This window comes from Myotis daubentonii, chromosome 21 (assembly GCF_963259705.1).
Source record: "Myotis daubentonii chromosome 21, mMyoDau2.1, whole genome shotgun sequence".
Taxonomy (NCBI): domain Eukaryota; kingdom Metazoa; phylum Chordata; class Mammalia; order Chiroptera; family Vespertilionidae; genus Myotis; species Myotis daubentonii.
Window position 1 is genome coordinate 17,271,200 of NC_081860.1, and position 15,827 is coordinate 17,287,026.

General features: G+C 59.3%; 1 protein-coding gene across 8 annotated transcripts; it reads left to right on the forward strand.

Moving 5' to 3' along the window:
• The first annotated feature begins 1,473 nt into the window (after positions 1-1,473).
• On the forward strand, positions 1,474-14,518 carry FAN1 (FANCD2 and FANCI associated nuclease 1). Of its 8 annotated transcripts, none has more exons than XM_059677931.1 (13): positions 1,475-3,233; positions 4,569-4,709; positions 5,377-5,578; positions 6,299-6,532; positions 7,768-7,921; positions 8,895-9,003; positions 9,538-9,657; positions 10,854-11,018; positions 11,452-11,602; positions 12,298-12,401; positions 12,748-12,942; positions 13,399-13,527; positions 14,158-14,518. In XM_059677931.1, the coding sequence occupies exons 1-13, from the start codon at positions 2,036-2,038 to the stop codon at positions 14,334-14,336; spliced, it is 3,081 nt and encodes a 1,026-aa protein (XP_059533914.1). In that variant the 5' UTR covers positions 1,475-2,035; the 3' UTR covers positions 14,337-14,518. The 8 variants fall into 8 exon arrangements, with proteins under 8 accessions (XP_059533919.1, XP_059533920.1, XP_059533914.1 ...); XM_059677935.1 differs by having other exon boundaries at positions 12,773-12,942; XM_059677934.1 differs by having other exon boundaries at positions 7,790-7,921.
• The last annotated feature ends 1,309 nt before the right edge of the window (positions 14,519-15,827 follow it).

The window sequence follows — 15,827 nt, forward strand, 5'->3', positions numbered from 1 at the left end:
CTCTCATCACTGATGTCTCTCCCTCCCTCTCCCTTCCCCTCTGAATCAATAAAAGTACATATATTTTTGTAATATATAAAAATATATGTGATGCTCCTTCTTTCTCTCCAGAGGACTTGTCTTTCAATTCTCCACATAATATATTTTTTGGGTTTTTTCCTCTCCTTCCTCAACCAGAATGTATTCTCCATGAAGGCAGGGGTTTCCCCACGCCCTCTGGACATTACCTCACTCAAGGGAGGCCCCCACCACCTATCTAATGGTGAATTCCCTATTCCTGTCCCTTTCCTCTCTGGTGAGTTCACTCAGCGCATGGATGAAGTCAGCAGTTAGCGCTGGCCCGGCTGCAGGCGGCGAGTGGCGGAGGACAGCAGGCGGGCCCCTGGGCTGAGAAAGCGTACGTCCCGGTCATTCTTGGGGACGCCGGAGGCAGCTGGTGTCCGTGCCGCAGAGCTGACCGATGAAGTCACTTTTCAGTGATGACACAGCCATTATTAGAAATTAAATTGCACAACCTCACAGCTCAGCTAGATTGAAAACAAGTACCCCAAACTCGTCACTCTCTAGCTACGCTAGTCCCCTTACCCACCATTTCCCTTTCCACCATTTTAGTTACCTGTGGTCAACCGCGGGCCAAAATGTGAAGTGGAAAATTCCAGGAATAATTCATGTTTTAAATTGCCTGCCATTCTGTGTGACTTGATCATTTCACAAGGACCTGCTCAGTCCTGCCCGAGTGAATGGTGCCTTTGTCCAGCATATCCAGCGTCCCACCACCCTTAGTAGCTGTCTCCGTTATCAGAGATCACAGTCGCATAACTTCTATTATGCGTGTTGTTATAATTGTTCTATGTCATCATTAGCTATTGTCAATCTCTTCTAAGTTAAACTCAATCATCGGTATGTCTTTGTAGGAAAGTCTATGCAGGGTTCGGCCCTATCCGCGGTTTCAGCCATCCGCGGGGGGGCTGGGGAGGAACCCCAGGAATTGGGGGGGGCGCTGTACTGACGGACTACATTATATCATCCCTTTGCGCTTGAGGTTGCATCCACTGTAACAAGGCGCGTGCGGCACACCCCTTGGGAAGCCCACCAGAGCTGGGTGAGTACAGCCGTCCCTGTCTCATCCCAGGAACCCGCTTCACTTTGACACCGAAGGCTCCCCCCACACGCGGCCTGCGCCCCGACCGGGAAAGGGGTTCCCTCGGAGCGCACGTGCCGGGGCGCATGCGCGGTCCGCCTCCTGCAGGGCTCCGCAACCCTCTGCCACGTGCGTGGAAGGAAGCCTTCCCCGAGGAGGCGGGGAGATCGATCACTCGGGCCTCCGCTGGGCGAGCCTGTGCGCGCCGAGACGCGGGGATCGGCTGGTTGTGCCTGAGCGCGCGGAGCCCCGTGGGAGGTGCGGGCCGCCGGCCGGGGGGCGCGGGGCGCAGGGGGCGCGGCGGGGAGGGGAGGGGAGCGGGCGGCGCGAGGTGGCCAGGCTGGGAGGGAGGCAGGGAGGCAGCGGGAGCGTGGGGGGCCCCCGCGCGGTGGCGACGCCCCAGGCGTGCGCCCAGGTGCGCGGACGCGGCCCCGGGGAAGGACCGGGCTCACCCCGCGCACGGGGTTCGGTGGCCGCAGCTGCAGGTCGTGCAGGCAGGAGTGACCCGGGCAGCCTCCCTCCCGGAAACAGTTACCGATGCCGTGGTTTTAGGAAGGGATCGGGTGTAGCCACACTGGGGGGATCATCGGGGGCTCAAAGCGAGGTCCGCGAGCCCAGTGCCGGGCCGTCCCTTAGGCGGGTCGCGCTGAGCGTGCGCGGGGCGCCCTGCCCGTCGCAGCCCCAGGCTTTTCCTCCGCGATGCCCGGCGCAGGGTTCAGAGCGCGCTTTGCCGTCTGACCCGCACGCGCTGTGTTCTGCAGGGAGTGCTATGCCGTCCAAGGGAAGCCGGCTCTCCTCCGTCCCGCCCGGGAACGTCCCAGCGAACCCCTGCGCCCTCCCCCAGGGGTCGCCTTCGCTCTCCTCCCCGAGACACAGCCAGGTTCTCCCGGGCGCATGATGCCAGGGGGGACGTCGCCCGCGAGGAAAAGGCCCCGTCGAAGCCTGTCGAGCAGCAGAGCGAAAAAAAATGCATCCAAGTCCATCGTGTTGTGTTTCAACAACGCGCCACCCGCCAGACTTGCCTGCCCGGTGTGCAGTCAGATGGTGCCCCGCTATGACCTGAACCGGCACCTCGATGACATGTGTGCCAGCCGCGGCGACGTCGCTCCAGTGGCCCCCGGGCTGGGCGGCGTCCCGGGTTCCGACGTGGCCCCGGGAGAAGGGGTAACACCGGAGAGGTCGCCACCGTCCAAGGCAAGCTTATCCCCTGACCAAAGCCACTCGGCAGCAAGGGGCGCGAAAAAGCAGACCAGCCCCTACTTTCAAGGTGCCGATGGCGGCGTGTGCCACAGTCCAGACGCCGAGCTGCGATCTCGCCACGTCCAAGTCGTTCCTTTGGGAAGCCTGTCGTCCAAGTTATCCAGGAGGTGCCTGCAGGCGAGAAGAGCCACGGAGAAGAGCGAGGCCCCGGCCGCAGCCGTCAGGGTGGGGGCGAGCTGTGCGGAGGCGGAGGACGAGGATCCGGCCGTGGAGAGCAGTTCCCAAAAGGAGAACCTGTTTTCCTGTGATCCTCTGATGGAGCAAGATACTGTCGAAGGCCCCCCGTTATCGGCACCTGCAAAGCCAGGGCCTCCCCAGGACGGTGGGAGGTCCGCCCTCGCTCCTGCCTCCCCAGACAGTGCTCCAGTGTCACCGCCCCACCGAACTCCCGGGAATAAACTACCCTCCGCTCCCGAGGCCAGCCGGGCAGAGCCGGAGAGCCTCGATCAAGCGGCTGGTGAAGGTGTCGGGACACGTGAGGCAGGCGTTGGTGGAGAAACCGAAGTCCCTGGGGCTTCGGAATCGGAGACACAGCTTTCTTGGGGGGCGCCATCTCATAGCCCTCCCCATGACGCTTCCGAGGGGAGGAGCTCCCACAAACGCCCTCTGGAAGGTGACGGTGGCTTAAAGGATGAAACCGCCCCCGGGGTGCCTTCGGGGCCGGGGCCGAGCTGCGGTGTTCCCGGGGAACCGGCCCCGGCGCCGCCCGGCCACCCGTACTATCTCCGCAGCTTCCTGGTGGTGCTGGCAGCCGTCTTTGAGAATGAGGACGACAGGACGCTCTTCGAGGAGCAGGAGAAGGGAATCGTCGCTAAATTCCATCAGTTGTCGGGTACGGTAAGCGAGTGCTTTCCGGGCTTTGCCTCCCATTTGCTGGCCGGATTCAGGCCGTGAGGTGGCGACGAGCAGCAGTCTCCTGGCCACAAGGAGTCAGTGTGGTTTTAAGAATCAACTGGAAGCGCTCAGAGGAGTCCGCCTTCTACTGGTCTCCTCTAGGTGAGGAGATGTTTGGAAAGGAGACAAGATTTTGTGCCCTGTGATGTCCGTTCCTGTAGTTTCCTGCCTGTGTATGTATACAGCAGGCCCTCCGATAATGTTGTGTTTTAATAGATTTTTACTGACTTCAGAGAGGAAGGGAGAGAGAGAGAGAGATAGAAACATCAACGATGAGAGAGAATCACGGATCGGCTGCCTCCTGCACGCCCCACACTGGGGATCCAGCCCGCAACCCGGGCCTGTGCCCTGACCGGGAATCGAACCGTGACCTCCTGGTTCATAGGTCGACGCTCAACCACTGAGCCACGCCGGCCGGGCTCCAATAATGTTCTGTTCATCATCTTTTCATTATAATACTGATGAGATGCCATAGGAACTAAACTCTCATTGATATCAATTCTTCTACGGCGGAATTGGTTTTGTTACACTTTTCCCTTAAGGTCGCAGGACTTATTGATGTCATCGGTAGGTGACAAACAGCCTTTTCTGGATTAAAAAGTAAGAGTTAGCAGCGCGACCTCGCAAAGCGCCCTCTGCGTTCTGAGTTCTGACTTCTCAGTAGATTTTTTAAAAACCCGGAACATGACTACTCACGTTAAAGTGCAAGGTTTTTGTTTTAAATTCACACAGTGGAATTATTACGGAGTTCCTTTTGTTGTTGTTCATCCTCACGCGAGGATTTCTTTTCCATTATTTTTTAAAAGAGTGGGAGGGAGGGAGGGAGGGAGGGAGAGAGAGAGAGAAACATCGATGTGAGAGAGACACATCAGTTGGTTGCCTCCTGCACGTGCTCCCACCGGAAATCAAGCCGCCAACCCTTGGGTGTGCGGGCCGATGCTCTAACCACTTAGCAACACACGGGCCAGCGCCAGCCCCCCCTTTTTGTGGGAGGGAAAACGAAGTCTCAGGAAGGTGCCGCACAGTTGGCAAGTGGCAGAGCTGGCCCCGGGTCTCCCATCTGGGCATCTCCCTGCCCCTGGGGGCTTTCTGTTTCAGATAAGTTACATCGTCCACAGGAAGAAAAGGGGTCTGGGGGGAGACCAGTTGAGGAGGCAGGTATGCACGTCTGAGGGGTGTACTGTCCCTCGGTTTGAAAAAGGAAGTGATACCTGTCCGCTGTTTTGGAGAAGAAAGGTAACATTCTCCCCTCTTTTGCCTCACCCGCTTGCAGATCGCGGTCAGAAGTTATACGTCAGACTTTTCCAACGCAAGTTCGGCTGGATTAAGAGGCATAAGTTGGAATACGAAGAGATCGCCCCCGACTTGGCGCCCGTGGTTGGGGAACTGGAGCGAGCCGGCTTCCTGCAGACGGGTACGATGCATCCAGGGAAACGTAAGGGGAAAACAGGACACGAGGAGGGAGGGCGATGCCGGTGCCGTGCCAACTGCTGGCGGGGGCTCGATCGATAGTAATTGTGTGTTGTAGTAAGTTACTCATGTGGAGGCAAAGCTCTCCTTCGCCTTTGGGGTTAAGACAACGAGGATAATGAAAGAGAGTCTGCACTTGCTTTCTTTGTTGTTGCTAATCCTCACGCAAGGACATTTTTTTCCACTGATTTTTAGAGAGATTGGAAGGGAGGGAGGAAGGGGGAGAGAGGAACACCGATGCGGGAGAGACACGTCGGTCGGTTGCCTCCTGCATGCACCCGACCTGGGGCCAGGGATCCAACCTGCAACCCAGATACATGCCCTTGACCAGGACTCGAACTCGCAGCCCTTCTGTGTGCGGGCGGGCCGATGCTCTAACCACTGAGCTCACCAGCCAGGGCAGATCTCCGTTCCTTTTCAGTGAGAAGTGGGTCTGTTACACCTTCTCTGAGGTCTCTGTTTTTCATACCCGGAGATAACTGGTTGGGCAGACTGACATCTCCACAGCGAATGCCATCTCGTTTGCATCTAACTATGCTTCCTTAAAGGACGCGAGAACATGCTGTGACTCTCTTTTAAAACTTTTCTTTTTAAAAAAAAAACCATTTCAGAATCCGAGTTGCAAGAGCTCCCTGAAGCGCTGGAACTGCTTTCCGCTCCTGAACTGAGGACCCTGGCAAAGACCTTGCGCGTGGGCAGCCCCGGCGGGCAGAAGCAGCAGCTGGCCGAGGCCTTGCTCAGACTGGCCAGACAGCCCTCCGTCTGCACCTGGGGCACGCGCGCGCCCGGGGTCGGGGCGGTGATCCTGAAGAGGTGCGTGGGCTCTGGTCACCGTAAAACCATCGGGAGACACCCAGCGCGCGTATTACCTTCTAACGGGCGGTCCCTGCTGTGGAACTGTCGTCGCTGGTTTCACCAGCCACTCGATGGATGGGGAAGGGAGGAGAGTCCTCGTTCATTCCGCTAGCCTGGAGTCCTTCGTGGTCTGCTATTCATAATCCCTGTGACTCCGTCCTCATTTCTAAGACCGCGGACGACCTGGGGGCGAGAGAGTACAGGCGATAGGCCTTTCGGTCAATTCCAGGATTTGTTATTCAAGAAAAATGCAGTTCTGACTGCTGTTCTTGCAGGATTTAAGAGTGAACTATTCAGTCAGGTTTTTTTTTTTTTGGGGGGGGGGGTGCTCTCCATTAAGCATGATACTTAATCTAAACTGTGCCCGGAGTCGGAAGGGAGCATCGCTGATGTCAAACGGGCAATACTGTTAGGCGTTTCCCTGCTATTCGCGACCAGCGCCGGCCCACCCGGCTCTCCCCTGGAGCCACGCGGTGCGTGAACCATGGGGAAATGAAATGTCCCTGAGGCCTCCCCGGGTCCCTGGTGGGCTCTGGGCCCCAGAGAGGCGCAGAGACGCTCCGGGGCCCCACAGCAGGAGGGTGGGTGGCCTGGAGGCTGAGAACAGCGAGCACCCCACCCCTTAGCTTGGCTGCCTCTGAACATCACCTGACGTCCGTGTCCCCGTCTGTGTCTCAGGGCCAAGGACCTGGCGGGCCCGTCGCTGAGGGTGTGCAGGGGCCCGCGGGCGGTGTTCTCCCGGGCGCTGCTGCTCTTCTCCCTGACCGACTCCCCGGAGGAGGAGGACGCCGCCTGCGGGGGGCAGGGCCAGCTCTCCACGGTGCTGCTGGCGAGCCTGGGCCGCGTGGCCTTCCCTCGGTACACGGTCAGCCGGCGCGCCCGGGTCTTCCAGGACAGAGACGACCTCCTCAGGTCAGAGCTGGGTGCTTCGCCCTCCCGCCAGCCCCCTCGCCCCTCCTTCCAGCCGCAGGGCAGGCCTACGTTCACAGTCAGAGCAGCCCTTCCGGCTTTGTTGCCTGGTTTTCTTTCCGCCTCACCTGCGTGTGCATTCCTAAGACTCTGCAGAGAAGGCAGAAATGTGCTTAGCCCGGCCGGTGTGGCTGAGATGGCCGAGAGTCCACCTAGGAGCCAGGAGGTCACGGTTCGGTTCCCAGTCGGGGCACATGCCCGGGTTGCGGGCTTGATCCCTAATAGGGGGCGTGCAGGAGGCAGCCGATGGGTGTTTCTTTCTCTCTCCCCCTCTCCTTTCTTCTCTGAAGACAATAATATATATATATATATATATATATATATATATATATATATATATACACACACACACACACACACACACACACACACACATTAAAGAAATGTGCTTATATTACAGTTGCCAAAACGAGTGAGTTTTGGTTAGAGCTGCAGACGTGTCCCTGTCCCCTGGCAGGGAGCATTTTTTAAAACGCAGACATTCGCGCACACCTGCCCTGGGAGGGTGTTGTTGGCATGACCGAGCTGAAGGTGAATGCCCTCCCAGTAATCAGACTTCAGAGAGAGCTAATGCCGACTTACGTGCTGGCACCAGACCCGGGCCCGTGACAGGCAGACATTCCCAGGTCTGTTTTGGCAGATGGATTTAGGAACATTGCGTTCGACTGGCAAGAGTAGGATTCTAGACCAGCGGTTCTCAACCTGTGGGTCACGACCCCTTTGGCGGCCGAACGACCCTTTCACAGGGGTCGCCTAAGACCATCCCGCCTATCAGATATTTACATGACGATTCATCACAGCAGCAACATGGCAGTGATGAAGTAGCCACGAAAATAATGTTATGGTTGGGTCACAGCATGGGGAACTGTATTAAAGGGCCAGAAGGCGGAGAACCACTGTTCTAGACTGACCCGGGTCCTCCAAGGGACAGAGGCCCATCAGCGTCGCGTTTACACGGCGGGACAGGTCACGGAGCCGCGCGGTGCGAAGGCTGCGCCCTTTCTAGTCCCCCGTGTTCGTTCTGGGCCGCTGCAGGGAAGCTGCGGGTTCCGTTATTATAGAATAGACTTTAAATCATTCCCCTGTTTTTCAAAGACACGCTTTTGCCCTTGGGCGTTGGGTCGGGTGCGGGGGGGGGGGGGGGGGGTGGAAATGTTTCACGCGCGTCTGAAACCCAGATGGCGTGGGCTGTCCCCCCAGGTACGCGGCCGCCGCCCACCTGCTGAGCGACATCTCTGCCGCCATGGCCGCCGGGAACTGGGAGGAAGCGAACGCGCTCTCTCAAGGCGCCAGGAGGGACTGGGAGGAGCTGAAGGGCCACCCTTCCCTGAGGTGAGGGGGGGGGGGTCTTAAGTGCCCGCCAGAAGGTACTCACTGACCGAGCCGCTCCCGCCACTTGGGGCCGTGCTCTCCACGAAGGACCTGCCTGGGCTCTGGGGTCGGACCAGCTGGGCGGTGGCCTTCCTGGCTGCTCCGCACGGAGTCAAAGGGCTGCGTGAGACAGGAGGAAAGGTCTGGGCTTGGGGGTTTCATCTGATTCGGATCCGTGCGCGACACACGTTCACGTGAGCGCACGGGGGGGGGGGGGGGGGGGGCTGTCGGTGGCCGTCCCCGGGGTGCCAGCTTCCCCAGGCATTGCTCAGCTGAACTCAATGTGCGGGGAACCCAGCTGCGGACAGATGTTGTGGGAAGCCCGCGGGCCAGACCTGTTCTCTCGACGGAAACTCAAACGTAGGCGTTGTTCCGAAAAAGAAAACTGAGTCTGCCCGGCCGGCGTGGCTCAGGGGTTGAGCATCGACCTAGGAACCAGGAGGTCACGGTTCGATTCCCGGTCGGGGCACATGCCTGGGTTTCGGGCTCCATCCCCAGTGTGGGGCGCGCAGGAGGCAGCTGATCCATGATTCTCTCTCATCATGGATGTTTCTAACTCTTTCCCTCTCCCTTCCTCTCGGAAATCAATCAATATATATATTAAAAAAACAACAACACAAAAACACTGAACGTTTACTTCCAAATTTCAAGGTCACAGCACACGATCCTTTATTCTTATTTTCTTATTACTTATTTTAGAGAGCGAGGAAGGGAGAGGGAGAGGGCGACACGTCGATGCGAGGGCGGCAGGTTGCCCGCCTGCCTCCTGCTCGCCCCTCCTGGGGATGGAGCCGGAGAGCCAGGCATCGCACACAGGCCACGGAACTGAGCACAGACCTTTTCCTAAGCGACGCCTCCCGTCCACCGCGGGAGCTCATGCCCGTCTCCCGGCCAGCGGCCCGGTGACCAGGCTGCGCGCACACGCTCCCCGCAGGCACCACGCGGACCTGCCGCCCTTCCTGCGCTGCTTCACCGTTGGGTGGGTGTACACCAGGATCCTGTCTCGGGCCGTGGAGGTCCTGCAGCGGCTGCACCTGTACGAGGTGAGGACACGGACCTCCGCCCGGCTTCTGGGGACGTGCGGGCGGCCCGCGGACTCCCGGGCCAGGGGGAGCGTGGCCGGGGGCCAGCCGTTTGGAGTTGACGCGTGTGCCCCCGTCCGGCCTGAGGGTCACGCCGAGCTCGTGGGGCGCCGGGGAGGCCTCCATCCAGCTCGGAGGGGAGCCCCCACGTCTGCTGTGTCTCCCGGGCAGCTGTCAGGGGCCATCCGGAAATAGGAGTCACAAATCCGAAACGCGGTCGTGTCCCCCGTTACACCGAGCCGCGGGCGATGGCTCGAGGTGACTTCGGTTACGTCGGGCATCCTGTATTGAGGAATGGCGTTTCTCAGAGCTTCTGCCAAAGCTGGGTCCTGACCCGGGTCCCGGGATCCCAAGAGGATCCGTGGCGGGGCCCGGGGAGCCTGTGGACCCACACGTGTGTGTATGTGGGGCTGGCGCATGTTTCTGATGCTGCCCGCCTTGTGTGTGTAGTTTGGTGGGTGCACGTCTAATGCGCTTCCTTTGTTGTCGCCACAGGAAGCCGTCCAGGAACTGGAGGCCCTTTTGTCCCAGAAAGTCTATTGTCCCGACAGCAGAGGCCGGTGGTGGGACCGGCTGGCTCTCAACCTCCACCAGCACTTGAAACGCCTCGAACCGGTACTCAGCCCCTAGGCAGGACAGCCAACAGCTAATGCCTTAAGGACCAAATGCAATCAGGACATTCGGGTTTTAAAATATAGATGTTTTTATTGACGTCAGAGAGGAAGGGAGAGGGAGAGAGAGCTACAGAAGCATCACTGATGAGAGAGAATCACTGACCGGCTGCCTCCTGCACGCCCCACACTGGGGATCGAGCCTGCAACCTGGCCATGTGCCCTGACCTCCTGGTTCAGAGGTCGATGCTCAACCACTGAGCCACACCAGCCAGGCAAGGCTTTTTTTTTAATCTTTATTGTTGAAAGTATTGCATATGTCCCCCCTTTTCCACTGACCCCTTCTAGACCGCCCCCGCCTCTGGACATTCATTTTTTAGACCTTTGTCCGTGCTCTCCCAACACGAAAAGAAACAAGGTCGCTAACCCAAGCATGACAATGAAGGGAGCGGGGCTGGCGGTGGGACCTGTGCTGGGATTTAGGATTAATCAGGGGTCAGGGGTCAGGGGCCAGGAGCACGGGACGCCTCCGCCCTCAGCAGGCGCTTCCTGCTGTGGAAACGGGGCTTGTTCCTGCTGCCTGGGGCCCGCGGGAGCTGGAAGTCTAGTGCAGTGCAAACCCTTCCTGAGTGACTGACTCCCTCTGGGAAGCCCCGGGCTTTGCCCCCGAGCAGGCCCCCCCCCCCCTCCGGGCGCTGGTGTTCTCTGTGGCCGGGATCTTGGAAATGGAGGGGCCGTCTGTGGCCAAGCAGCCGCGCCCCTGCCCGGTGGCAACAGTGGCCCTTTGTGTGGCCGCCCGCGCCCCGCCCGCCTCCATGCCAGCCTCGCCTGGGCCATGAATGGAGGGCTGTGCCCGGGAGCGCTGGCTTTTCCCGGCAGCACATGCCGTGAGTCAGGGTGACATCGGGTGGAAAGACTGACCCTGGGCGTGGACATGGGACCGAGTGTTTTCACGGCCTCCGACTGGAGGGGCGCCTTGAGGCCGAGCGTGGGGCCGGGAAGCTGTTCTCTCTCGGGGAGGAGGGCGCGGTGCTTCCGTACCTCTCGGTGGTCATTCGGCCGAAATAGCGGCAGGAGGCACCTGCCGGCCTCCAGGCCCCCGGGGAGAGGCCGTGCTGAGGTTGCTGCTGCTTTCATGGTAACCAAGGTCCACGCGTTGACAGCTCCCCCCGTCCCCTCCCGGGACCCCGTTCTCTCTAGGCTATCAAGTGCATCGCAGAAGGGCTGGCGGACCCCGAGGTGAGGACGGGGCATCGCCTGTCGCTGTACCAGAGAGCCCTGCGCCTGAGGGCGTCGCCCAGCTGCCGGAGGTACCGGCACCTCCTCCAGCAGCTGCCGGAAGTCGCCGTGCAGGACGTGAAGCATGTGAGTCCCGCCGGGTGGGGTCCTCGAGGGAAGGCAGCCAGGAACCGTTCGGCTGTCACGGTCTCATAGACTTAGGAGACTGGTGTGCCCTGTGGACAGGGGCATGGCCACCGCTCCATCCTCACCCGTCCTCCTGCCTTCGGCCAGGCCGGCTGGTGGGCTTGCTCAGGCCCTGGGTTGAGCGACTTTCTGGAAATCTCCGGGGCCAGCAGCTCGCAGCCTTTGCCGGTGTTGCCTTCTTGGTCAGGGTGCCGGGAGAGCCACTCTGGGGCCCGCATCTCCCCCGGGACCGAGGCAGTGACCTGGGAGGTGCCACCGTGGGGGTCACTGGCCTCAGAATGGGTGGCTGGGGGGCGTGTGGGCCTGGGGGTCCCCAGGTTTGCCCCCTGCAGCTGCAGTGAGGCTCACGGCCGTCCTCTTGTTGCCGTCTCAGGTGACCATCACGGGCCGGCTGTGCCCGCAGCTCGGGATGGGCAAGTCCGTGTTTGTGCTGGAGGCCGGGGGGCCCGCCACCCCTGCCACCGTCCTGTGCTCCGTGGAGGAGCTGGCGCTGGACCATTACAGACGCAGCGGCTTCGACCAGGGTAACTAACGCCAGCATCTCCTGGCCACCCGTCACCGCGGACAGCGGGGGCGGGCCTTGTGGTCGGGCTGAAGGACAGGTCCTGGGGGCAGCACCAGGAAACCAGAGGCAGCCGAGGAGGAACAGGGACTGGCCTTCCTGGCAGCGTGAGCTCGCTCCGTCCAGTCCGGCGGGAATCAGGGACCAGCGGACTTTCCATGTCGCCCTTTCTAAGGAGTGGGTGGCATCACCCCCCCCCCGCTCCGTGGCCCTGCACTTAGAGAGCCACTTCTTTACGGCCCTGACATGTACCTATGGCTTTTCCCAGGTTACTGAGACTCGCGTTGGCTCCCGTAGGTAAGCCACAGAATGTAAGAAATTAGCCCGGCCGGTGTGGTTCAGTGGTTAAGCGTCAATCTATGAACCAGGAGGTTACAATCCGATTCCCAGACAAGACACAGGCCGGGGTTGTGGGCTCGGTCCCCAGTGTGGGGCGTGCAGGAGGCAGCCAGTCAGTGATTCTCTCATCATTGATGTCTCTCTCTCTCCCTCTCCCTTCCTCTCTGAAATCAATAAAATTAAAAGAACCAGGGACGGCTTGGAAATGGCGTCTGAAGCCCAGATAGTTCTGTGGTCCCTTCGAATTGAGGAGGCAGGTTATGGCGATGGTTTTTCAGCCAGAGAACACCGGTCTGTCTTGTGTGTGGCTTTCCTTAGGGATCCACGGGGAGGGCTCCACCTTCATCACGCTCTTCGGCCTCCTCCTGTGGGACATCATCTTCATGGACGGGATCGCAGACGTCTTCAGAAACGCCTACCAGGTAACCGGCCACGCTCCAGCCCAGGGCGTGCTCTCTGGGGGAGCAGACGCGTCCGCACGTCCGTGATTCGCGCCCATCAGAAACCTGCCCGTTACGGTCTCTTGTCACGGTGCTCGCTCCAGAGTAAAGTTTGAAACTTTAAGCCTATTTACCCTCAAAAGAAACAGTGCATCTGCAGCCTCGACCTTTTCTGAGCCCGTCAGGGTCCAGGGGTGCCCCAGGTGCTGTGTCACCTGTGCCCGCTGAGTCCATGTCGTTTACATGCCTCTTGGGAAAAAGAAGGCGCCAGTGTGGCCAGGTGGGCCCGTGTCCAGGCCTGACTGGCCTGACGCGCGGGTTCTCACAGGCATCCCCGCTGGACTTGTGCACAGACAGCTTCTTCGCGAGCCGGCGGCCGGCCCTCGAGGCCAGGCTGCGGCGGATCCACGCCGCCCCCGCCGAGCGCCTGCGAGCCTGGGTGGCGGCCACCTGGGAGGCCCAGGAAGGCAGGGCGGCGGCCGTTGTCAGCTGGGACCGCTTCGCGTCTCTGCAGCAAGCTCAGGTGGGAGTCTGCACGCCACACACACACACACACACACACACACACACACACACACACACGTGTGCCTGCATGCATGCATCTGTGTACGCACACATGCATATTGTGCATATGTACCTATGCGTGTATGACAGTATCCCAGCCCCAATGCCAGTCATCGAGGGGAACATACATGCCGGGGCATCCAAGCCCCGGTGCCGCCTTCTCCCCGAGCTGACAGCTTCCCTTGGTGTGACCTCTGGCCCTGGCAGTGAGGACGCTGCCCCAAACGGCTTCCTCAGGCCCCGGGATTTTCCCGCGGGCAGGGAATGGTGACAGGCAGAGGAAAGCTGACTTCGCAGAGCTGCCGGGATTTCCACCAGTGGGATTCCACGGGGTCCTCCCGCCCGGGACCCCTGGGAGTATTCCAGGGCCTGGGCCACCACGGGGCAGCTGCTGACCCGGGTGTTCTGTGTTCAGGACCTCGTTTCCTGCCTGGGGGGCCCCGTCCTCAGCGGGGTGTGCCGGCGCCTGGCCGAGGACTTCCGACACTGCCGAGGCGGCCTCCCCGACCTGGTGGTGTGGAGCTCCCAGGACTGTCGCTGCAAGGTCAGTGGAGCCAGAATGGAAGGTTGCACCTGTGACCTGATGAGCGGCCTCATCCAAGGCCACAATCTAATAGCCTTTTCTCGCCTGGTTGCTGGCAAGACTGAACCCCTAGAGAACGCCTGGACCGAGGGCCAGGCTCCTCGGTGGTGGCGGGTGGCGGAGGCCGCCCCGTTCCCTGCGCGTGTGTGAGCACAGTCTCCTCACCTGGTCCCCGTTCCGTTCCGTCCCGTCCTCTGTGCTGTGTTCTGTTAGTAGAAGCGAGTCACCAGGACCAGCCCACAGCGAGCCCTCTGCAGGGTGCACACGGGGGCCCGGAGGCGGGGGCCGTGTTTGAAGCAGCTCGTGTTGTGGGCGAGGCACCTCCCTTGCCTCACGGGTGGGGTTGCCTTCTTGTGAGTTTTGCGACCGAGAAAAAACATTCTGGACACAAGTCCTTTATCAGATATATTTCGCCCCAGTCTGTGCCTTGGTTCTTCGTTCTCTCACGACTGTCTTTTTAAGAGCAGGAGTTTTAAATGTCGACGGTGGTGTGGCGGGGTGAGCCATTTAAATACCTACTGGAAACGACTCCGGCCTGTTTGATGGCTGTTCCGTTTCCGGAGACTAATGCCTTGAAAACTGCTCTTGCAGCTGGTGGAGGTCAAGGGCCCCAACGACCGCCTTTCGCACAAGCAGATGGTCTGGCTGGACGAGCTGCAGAGGCTGGGGGCCGACGTCGAGGTCTGCCACGTCACGGCGGTCGGAGCCAAGAGCAGAGGCCTTCACTGAGCTGTGGGTCACACGCGGGTCTGAGATTCTCAAAAGCATGAGTGTAATCAATTGCGTTTCCTTTTTATTTTGATACCGTCAGCAATAAACTGGGTGGTAAACTGAGTACATTCATTGATCCCGCACAGCAGGCCGTGAACTTTTGAAATGATGAAAACCTTAGTGGCCATTTTAGGGTTGGAAACATCTAAGTTGCAAAAAAAAAAAAAAGCCGAAAAAGAAACCACCACCACCAACAAATGAGCCCACTCACAGCTTTTATAAAAGCAGCCGGCACAAGGTTTCCTCCTCCTTTTATAACTACCCACGAGCAGAAGCAGTGGAAATTGATTTCTTTAGCAATGAGAACACAGATTCTGAGAACGTTCTCAGCACATCGGTCAATGCTCACTCTTACTCACTGGCCCCACGTCGCCAAAGGACTGATCAGTCTGTATCAAGGGCAAGGGTCCCTTTCCGTCCTTCCTGGGAGCATCCCTCATGCCCAGACTGGGGTCATTTTCTGTGCAGACAGAATCACAGAAGCCGGGCTGCTCAGCCACTGTGGGAAGCCGTAGGCTGGGGAAGGCCCAGGAGGCAGGGCTTGGGGTCCCGGTCCCCCACAGAGTCGTCCTGGGACCTTAAGGGAATGTTACTCCCAGCCCTTTCATTTATTAGATGGAATGACATGGTCAGTACCCACATGGCCTTCACTCAGCCAGTTCTGACGTGACGTTAAAGATGTCAGGGATCAGCCCTAGCCGGGTTGGCTCAGGGGATAGAGCGTCAGCCTGCAGACTGAAGGGTCCCAGGTTCGATTCCAGCCAAGGGCACATGTTCCCTGTAGGGGGTGTGCAGGAGGCAGCCGATCAGTGATTCTCTCTCATCATTCATGTTTCTCTGTCTCCTCCCTTCCTCTCTGAAATCAATATATTTTTAAAAAAAAAAATGTCAGGGATCACTGTCAGCTTTAGAAGCAGGAATGCCGAGTGCATCTCTCCCATCTCTCTCTCTCTCTCACACACACACACACACACACACACACACACACACACACACACACACACGTGCGCGCGCGCTGGAAAGAAAGGTCCTGGCTTCCAGAGCCACTGTTCTCAGAGATGCTGTCACACAGGCCACAACCGGTTCTGTGGCGTTTACTCGCAGTCGGAGCTCCCCTCACGTTCGTACTGTTGGACAGGCCTCCCTTCCTGCTCCGCTGCTTCACCCCAAGTCAGTCCACTCCAGGCACAAAGGGGTGCGCCTTCTCTACGTCCAGTTCAGCTGCTTGCGTCACGGCTACAGCAGGCCGGCCGCTGACGGGGGTGCTCGACGGTCCCACCCGTTCGCCCCGGTTAATAAGCTTCTCTTAAATAAAGTTAGACATTTTTGGTTTTAAAATTGGTTTCATCATGAAGTAACAGTAAGACCATGTCCATCTCTAAGTTCCTACCAGGAAGTCCCGGTGTGAGGCAGCTTGGCCCCGGCTTCGTACGCAGGTGCCCGGCGGCGCGAGGGCCAGGGCTGAGGCTGCCAGTTGTTCATACTGTGCC

Bases quoted from the DNA above. Each gene is read 5' to 3' on its own strand.
- FAN1 (XM_059677931.1), top strand. From the start codon at position 2,036: ATGATGCCAGGGGGGACGTCGCCCGCGAGGAAAAGGCCCCGTCGAAGC. The intron at 12,402-12,747 runs GTAACCGGCCAC...GGGTTCTCACAG, and splicing joins TCTTCAGAAACGCCTACCAG to GCATCCCCGCTGGACTTGTG. The intron at 12,943-13,398 runs GTGGGAGTCTGC...TTCTGTGTTCAG, and splicing joins CGTCTCTGCAGCAAGCTCAG to GACCTCGTTTCCTGCCTGGG.